This window comes from Pygoscelis adeliae, unplaced genomic scaffold (genome assembly GCF_000699105.1).
Source record: "Pygoscelis adeliae isolate BGI_AS28 unplaced genomic scaffold, ASM69910v1 Scaffold69, whole genome shotgun sequence".
Classification (NCBI taxonomy): Eukaryota; Metazoa; Chordata; class Aves; order Sphenisciformes; family Spheniscidae; genus Pygoscelis; species Pygoscelis adeliae.
This window is the reverse complement of record NW_008825619.1, coordinates 3,332,223-3,340,731: the sequence shown is the minus strand read 5'-3', so window position 1 is coordinate 3,340,731 and position 8,509 is coordinate 3,332,223. Positions and strand designations below refer to the sequence as shown.

The following is an 8,509-nucleotide window of genomic DNA, read 5'->3' as shown; positions in this document are numbered from 1 at the left end:
TGCCAGGTCCCAGAGGCGAGGAGGAAGGGTTGGAGCAAGGAAGATGTAGCCTTGTTGGAAGAGGATCAGGTAAGGGAATACGTAAGCAAACTGCACATACCTAAGTCCATGGTCCCTGATGGGATGCACCCACGAGTGCTGAGGGAGCTGGCAGATGTCATTGCGAGGCTCGTCTTGATAATCTTTGATCGATCACGGCCATTGGGAGAAGTGGCCCAAGACTGGAGGAAAGCAAATGTCACTCCTATCTTCAGGAAGGGAAAGAAGGGGGACCCAGGGAACTACAGGGCGGTCAGCCTCACCTCCATCCCTGGGAAGGTGATGGAGCAGCTAATCCAGAAACAGATTTCCATAGAATCATAGACTCATTAAGGTTGGAAGAGACCTCTAAGATCATTGAGTCCATCCGTCGACCCAACACCACCATGCCCACTAAACCACGTCCCTAAGCGCCACATCTACACGTCTTTTAAATACTTCCAGGGAGGGTGACTCAGCCACTTCCCTGGGCAGCCTGTTCCAATGTTTAACCACTCTTTCAGTAAAGAAATTTTTCCTCCTGTATGTTAAGGACAAGAAAATCATCAGGAGTAGTCAACATGGCTACACCAAGGGGAAGTCTTGCTTGACCACCTTGATAACCTTCTATGATGAAGTGACTGGCCTGGTAGACAAGGGGAGAGCTGTGGATGTTGTCTACCTGGACTTCAGTAGGGCCTTTGACAGTGTCTGCCATGTGATCCTCATAGAGAAGCTACTGATGTACGGACCAGATGAGCAGAGAGTGAGGTGGATTGAAAACTGGCTGAATGGCCAGGCCGAGTGTGGTGATCAGCGGTGCAAAGACTTGTTTGGAGGCCAGTGCCTAGCAGTGTGCCCCAGGGGTCAATACTGGGTCCAGTCCTGTTTAACATCTTCATTAATGACCTGGTTGATGGTGCAGAGTGTATCCTCAGCAAGTTTCCTGACGATGTAAAGCAGGGAGGAGCGGCTGATACGCCAGTGGGTCGTGCTGCCGTCCAGAGGGACCTCGAGAGGCTGGAGAAATGGGCTGACAGGCACCTCATGAAGTTCAACAAGGGGAAGTGCAAAGTCCTGCACCTGGGGAGGAATAACCCCATGCACCAGTGTATGCTGGGGGCCACCCATCTGGAAAGCAGCTTGTCAGAAAAGGACCTGGGTGGACACCAAGTTGAACGTGAGCCCGCAATGTGCTTTTGCAGCAAAGGCGGCTAACGGTATCCTGGTCTGCATTGGGCAAAGCATCGCCAGCAGGTCGAGGGAGGTGATCCTTTCCCTCTCCTCAGCCTTGGTGAGGCCACAGCTGGAGTACTGTGTCCAGTTCTGGGCCTCCTCAGTCCAAGAGAGACAAGGACATACTGGAGAGAGTCCAGTGAAGGGCCTTAAAGCTGGTGACGGAACTGGAGCATCTCTCCTATGAAGAAAGGCTGAGAGCGCCAAAACTGTTTAGCCTACAGAAGAGAAGACTGAGGGGGGATCTCATTAATGTATAGAAATACCTGGAGGGAGGGTGCAAAGAAGATGGAGCCAGGCTCTTCTCAGTGGTGCCCAGTGACAGGACCAGAGGCAATGGGCACAAACTGGAACTCTGGAGGTTCCCTCTGAACATCAGGAAACACTTTTCCTGTGAGGGCTGGCACTGGCACTGAGCCAGTTCCTGAGCACTGGCACAGGTTGCCCAGAGAGGTAGTGGCGTCTCCATCCTTGGAGATATTCAAAAGCTGTCCGGACCTGGTCCTGGGCAACTGGCTGTAGGTGTCCCTGCTTGAGCAGGGCAGTTGGACCAGATGACCTCCAGAGGTCCCTTCCAACCTCAGTTGTTCTGTGAGTGTGTGATTTGAACAATATTCATAGTCATAGAATTGTAGAATCATAGAATGGTTTGGGTTGGAACGGGCCTTTAAAGATCATCTAGTCCAACCCCTCTGCCTTGGGAAGAGACATCTTTCACTCGATCAGGTTGCTTAAAGCCCCATCCAACCTGACTTTGAACACTTCCAGTGATGGGGCATCCACTACTTCTCTGCGCAACCTGTTCCAGTGTCTCACCACCCTTATTGTAAACAATTTCCTTCTATGTCCACTCTATATCTATCCTCTTTCAGTTTAAAACCATTGCCCCTTGTCCTGTCACTACAAGCCTTGGTAAGAAGTTTTTCTCTGTCCTTCTTGTAAGCCCCCTTCATATACTGAAAGGCTGCAATAAGTGTCCCTGGAGCCTTCTCTTCTCCAGGCTGAACAACCCCACCTGTCTCAGCCTTTCTTCAAAGGAGAGGTGTTCCAGCCCTCTGATCACTTTGGTGGCCCTCCTCTGGACCTGCTCTAACAGGTCCATGACTTTCTTGTACAGGTGACCCTAGAGCTTGATGCAGTACTCCAGGGAGGTTTCACGAGAGTGGAGTAGGGCGGGACCATCACTTCCCTTAACCTACTGGCCACATCTTAGGAGCTTGAGTGAAGGTGTCGCTACATACTTGTTTGAAGACATGCACAAATATGATCTCCTCAAACATATGCTAAGAGGGATCCAGCCTGAAAGCATAGGGTTCATAGCTGTGATAGCAAGCCACTGTATTCAAGCTTATAAGCTTTGCTGAGATCAGAACAGAGTACTGCTGTTTTGAGAAACTGGTCTAGTTGGCTTAGTTACAGCGCATGCTGTTGTATCTATTTCTGCTTCTTAATTGTAGTTGTTGTACATCCAGAGATGAATTTTGGCTTTGTCTGTGTGATTTTATACATAAAAAGTTATGTATATATATTATTCCATTATTTGAATCTCTCCTTATTAAAACAATTGGAAAAAAAAAAAAGGAAGAAGAAAGTGTAGTCCTCTAGTCCTTTACATTCTGGCCTACCTGAATTCCTCTTCCCTGGAGACTGATTTCCAGATCTGTAGTCAGTGTCAAAGGTGAAGGCATAGTACAATCACATTAATCCATCCCTGCGGAAATACCTTGCCTAATTCATATGAAAGGACATCCTATTACTCCCTCATAGACTCACCATTGTAGTCAGATTGTGAACAACAAGTTTACCAGAATCTTCATCTGTTCTGTTTCCAGAGTATGAGCTTATAAATTATGGAAGAAATATATATATATATATTTCCTAAGTGCAGGTATGTGCACTATGTGTTGCAAAGTTTTACCCCATTTCTCGTGTTCAGTCCACAGAGTCACTTAGATCTTCCTGATGTTGTTTTGATCTTCCACTGTACAGAAAGCGAATCAATATTTTGTCTCATCTGTTAACCCCACAAACATGCACTTCTGTTTCCTGTGCTGTTTTGTTACTGAGAAATATTGTTTCCAAAGTTGACCCTTCAGAAGCTCCTCTAGTAGAACAGCAGGTTGCTGTTTGTCCCTGTGCCAGTTTCATATTTATCTTTCCCTTTTCTTTTTATTTATCTTTTATCTTTTAAGATATTTATATTTATCTTTTCCTTTTCCTTTTTCCTTTTCATGTTCTCTTTTCCTTTAGCTTAAATTGTTATTTTGCATGTGATACTGTATTGGTTGTTTTACTGCAGTCAAGACAAATGAGAGCTACAGTGTTTCCTGATCTGGGAAAAGCACTTTATTATCAAAAATATAAAGTAAAACTGGCATGGGCGACTTTTGGTAAACTCATGTTGCATTTAATTGATTTTTCCATTTACTTCAAGGCTGTTCATTATCTTTCCTTGATAATTTCTTTTAAGTATTGTGCAATATTGAAATGTGGCTAATGTGCTTTCCGTTCCTGAATCACTACTGATCCCTATCAATTTCTTAAATACAAGTGTTACCTTTGTTTGCTTCCTAGCAAGTCTAGATAGTAAGTGTTTACAAAGATGGACTAAAAGGTGACTTCAGTTTTCCGCCAGCCTTGCTTGATGAAACGCTTTCTTAACTTTTCTCTGGTCAGTTCACACTTGCCTGAGCCTTTTACTCAACACAAGGGAGTTGGAGTCAGGATTGGTTGTGACACAACATCATTCTCTAAGCAGAACTGGAAGGTGAATTCTGATTAAGTCTGTTAGGGTGATCCTGTCTAGTCTTAAAGAAATATTAATATTCATGTATTTTTTCATTGTCTTTCAGAACAATGGGTCACTTGCTTGGTGCCAGAATCATAAACAGTGTTCAAAGGTATGTCCTTTTTTCCCTCCCTCTCATTTAAGCTACCTATATTCTTTCAATCTCTTGTCTGTAGATTAAGTGCTTTTCATCTTAGCCTGTTTTCAGAAGCATCTGTTTATATTTTATTTGGAAACCTCAACCAATAATAAAATAGCCAAAATTAAAACTGAGTGATTTACTCTTTCAGGACAAAGGAATCATGTTTGAGGATAAGTATCAAGCTTAGTTAAACCAATATAATTCTGTGGTTATCAACACCTGGCTAAAACCTGGTGTATCATTTGTGTTCTTTCAGTATTTGTCATCATAAGAGAGTAAAAACGTCAATCACTTTAAAATCTTCCTCCAATAGCACCGAGGTGTGCCAACATTCAACTTTTCATTCCGTCTGGGTATTTAATTTTTAGCCTGACACTGATACAAATCCCAGTGGCTCTACTGATGCCCTGTCCTACCCTAGCACTTTAACCCTGAAAGCCTAGAGGGTAAGTGAGCTGATTGTCAACTGATTCTCCTGTGCAAGAGTCTTTCTATGGTACCTGGATAGAAGCAACAATGATTTGGGAGCTTTGGTTGGTCAAAGTGGAATTACACACTCTAGTGCTGACTGTTCATAAACGTCATGGAAGACGCATCCATTGGAGATTTACCTGAAAATGGTGAAGGTAGTAGTTTTGTCTAATCTTCCTGAAAATGTATTTCTACAATAACTTAGGCTTTTTAACGTCAATATTTATTCTTCATTCTGTGGAGGTTGTACTGCAAATGGGATTAAGTCCAAGTAGCATTGTTCTGTGTTGTTTTAATAATGTAAACTATGTAAATGCTGGTGCTAACCCTTGATTTTAACACATGACAATTTCTTCTTTAAATTTAAAGAGTGAGATTACTGGTTCACTGATCTAGTTTCCATTTAAAAGAATGGGATTGGAAATGGAACAGTCAATAACAAAGTTGATCGCTTTTGTCAGTATTAAAAACACAGTATAACAACGCCAGTATAAGAAGAGAATGGAACAATTCCTATTAGCTGTGCCATGCTGCTAAAGGTTGCAATTCTGCAATGAAATCTTATGATTCTTAAAAAAAACCCAAACAAAAAGAGGTGCAGAGAATGTGGCTCATTGTAACTGAAGTGCCTTTTAAGGAAAGTGTGGGGGTCTTGCCCAGTACCACAGTGGTCCTGATGTAATTTTCTTTTTTATTAATTTATGAAGGCTGCTGTGGTATCTAATCTGAAAGGTTTTCCAGTGGTTTGTGTCTGCCCTACAAAGAGGAAATCGTACAATAAAAGTTGTCCAGATTTTAAAGCAAGGCAAAGTTTATAGGAACATCTCTCTGAGTCACTCCCAAGTTCATAGAATCCACTTAAGATGGATATAAGGTATTATGAATTTAAGGTTTACCTTAAGATTGTATTAGTCTCTTGAAATTAGTGTAAGAATGCTACAAATTAATATTATTTTATAATACAAAATGCAAGAACATTTTAAGTTTTAAATTACTTAACATACACTTTACAGTCATGTTACCTTATGTTTTCATTCTTTCTTAGGAAGGTAGTACATTTTCCTTAAGAAAGCAGCTTTGCCATATTTAGAAAAAGAAATAAATATAAACTTGGTCAAATTGTTAGCAGAGCTGAACATTAGCAGAATGTTCTCTTGTTTCAGGCAAGCTTTGGTTTTCTGTGTTTTGCAATGCAAAGTCAAACAATTGTGTTACCTAACTGAAACTTTCAAAGCGGTGCAGGGGATTGAGTTAACCTTTTAAAAATGCAAATTCCTTTCACTGCTTGTCAGCACCTCAGTGGAGGAGTTTTATGTGAGTGTGATTCTGCTAAATATCTGAGATGACATTTTTTCTAAAGGATTCTCCCAGGGTCCACCTTTATTTTATGGCTGTGGTGTTTAGTGATACAGCTTTTTGAGGTGATTTGTGATAAAGTGCAGATGACAGCAAACATCCAGCTACTTTGTTAGTGGGGAGACTTTGAAACACAGAAGCACCTTTTGTTTGCACAAGTATTTGCATCTGATACACAGTGGAGAAATTTTATTTGGAAGTTGCATCAATGTATCAGACAGTAGCTGATACAGCAATGAAAGATGATGTAGTTAATTTAGTAACTTTTCTATTATTTTACTCTTTCATAGAACAATTTATAAGATGGAAAAGGTACAGTGTAGTCCATCTTCTTGTAAACATAACCAATCCCAATTTTATTTTTTTCATCCCAAGGACAGACAGTAGCCTGTAAAAGTAGAAGTCCTGGATGGGAGATGGAGCTATGGAGAAGAAAAAATAATCATAAAGCACCCAATACAGGGCTTTTGCATGTGTTTTCTTCTCATTGCAAACACCTTTGATGTCTGTTTTGGCTTCAGATTGCCTAGACCTGAACAGGCAAAAAGCCATTCTAAGGTCTCTGTCCATTATTCTCTGAGTGTAAGATCAATCTGGCATAAAATTCTGTTGAAATTTTGTGGCCACAATTTTGTACATGGAATAACTGGGAAAAATATTGTAATACTAGCATACAATGGAAATTATTTTTTCCCTCATGGAAGCCTGTGGTCTTTATATTTAAGGATACTACTGTAGTTGAAGATAGCTGTTGGTAAGATATTGTTCAAGTTCGTTTGGTCAGTGCAGCACCTCTAAAGTTAATTCAAGCTATTATACCATTGCCCTCTAATACAAGTGTAGACAATAACTGTTAGTTTGAAGATGAATACCTTTGAGAACTACTAATTTTTCAAAGAGCTGCAAATCTAATGAACTAAAATGGTTTTAGCTCTCACAGGAACAGTTGTAGATCACTACCTACATCCCAAACGGCTCTTTATTTTTGTTATTTTAATGGAGCAAGTGACAAAATCATGACTGTGAGCAGCAAAATATGCACCAATAATTTTATATGTAATTTAATTTAATAAGATCTCTCCAGAGGTTTATTTTACAAGGTAAAACACAAGAGAGCTCTTGAATGCTTGCTCTGTTTTAACATGAGGTGCGCAATTTCAATATGTTAAAAATACTCTATTGTAATTAGGACAGCTATAGAATTGTTAAATAAATTGCCATTTTTACTTGCAGTAGTTATTTATTCACTGCCGTCATGCACTTCTACTTGTCTGCTTGTACAGAGTTGAAGCAGACTGAGGGCTTTTTTGGGATCCTGTCAATTGCCCGGTTGGCTTCCACTGCGAATATGAGTATTGAGGTAAAATTGGCACTGGAGTCAATGAAGTTTGCTGTGAACTTCTTTGGAAATAGATTTGAAACCAAAATTTTTTTGTCTAACTTTGTCCATAGCTCTACTGTTTTGTTTGAGCTTATGCTCTTCATATTATTTTATAGTTTTGTCTTTCTTTTTTCTTATGTTTTGCTCTTTTTCTGCTGTGTTCATTCTTCTCATTACTACTTTATGGTGGGTATTTGGTTTTCTTTTTTTTTTTTTTTTTAAATCTTGTGGTCTCAAATTGAATGGAACACCCCCCTTCCGCCCCTTTTTTTTTTGCCCTCTAATTACAGTAGATATCTGGTGTGTTTCAATTTCTTATAGTCCCTAAAAAAATATACTTTGTCACTGAAGTTTATTTTAAGGTTTAGTCATTTTTCTACAACTTATCCAGGAGAAAAGTGTTTGTTGCTGTTGGTTAAAATTAAAATGCTTGAGAATGATTGTAGACACAAACTAATGTATTTTTATGTGACAGCATCCGTATGTTGTTTATATATTGATAAAAACAGTGAATATTAATCCAGTAACTATTGTGTCCTGAAATTGGTTCTTTTAATCTTAATATATTAAGCATGAAGCTGAGTCTTGAAAACTTGATGGGTTTTTCTTTGGAAATCAGAGGAATAGAATAGAATAATTTCAGTTGGAAGGGACCTACAAGGACCATCTAGTCCAACTGCCTGACCACTTCAGGGCTGACCAAAAGTTAAAGCATGTTATTAAGAGCATTGTCCAAATGCCTCTTAAGCACTGACAGGCTTGGGGCATCGACCACCTCTCTAGGAAGCCTGTTCCAGTGTTTGACCACCCTCTTGGTCAAGAAATGCTTCCTAATGCCCAGTCTAAACCTCCCCGGCACAATTTTGAACCATTCCCACACGTCCTGCCACTGGATCCCAGGGGGAAGAGATCAGCACCTCCCTCTCCACGTCCCCTCCTCAGGAAGCTGTAGGGAGCAATGAGGTCGCCCCTCAGCCTCCTTCTCTCCAAACTAGACAAGCCCAAAGTCCTTAGCCGCTCCTCACAGGACATGCCTTCCAGCCCTTTCACCAGCTTTGTTGCCCGCCTCTGAAAGCATTCAAGGACCTTTGCATCCTTCTTAAATTGTGGGGCCCAG

At 40.7% G+C, this 8,509-nt stretch overlaps 1 protein-coding gene across 1 annotated transcript in view; it reads left to right on the top strand.

Moving 5' to 3' along the window:
• Window positions 1-8,509, top strand: part of KAL1 (Kallmann syndrome 1 sequence) — a 130,176-nt gene that overhangs the window by 6,236 nt on the left and 115,431 nt on the right. The window contains exons 2-4 of the mRNA XM_009333416.1: window positions 7-69; window positions 572-871; window positions 4,107-4,154. Coding sequence (XP_009331691.1) covers window positions 7-69; window positions 572-871; window positions 4,107-4,154 — 411 coding nt within the window. The remainder of the gene's footprint in view (window positions 1-6; window positions 70-571; window positions 872-4,106; window positions 4,155-8,509) is intronic.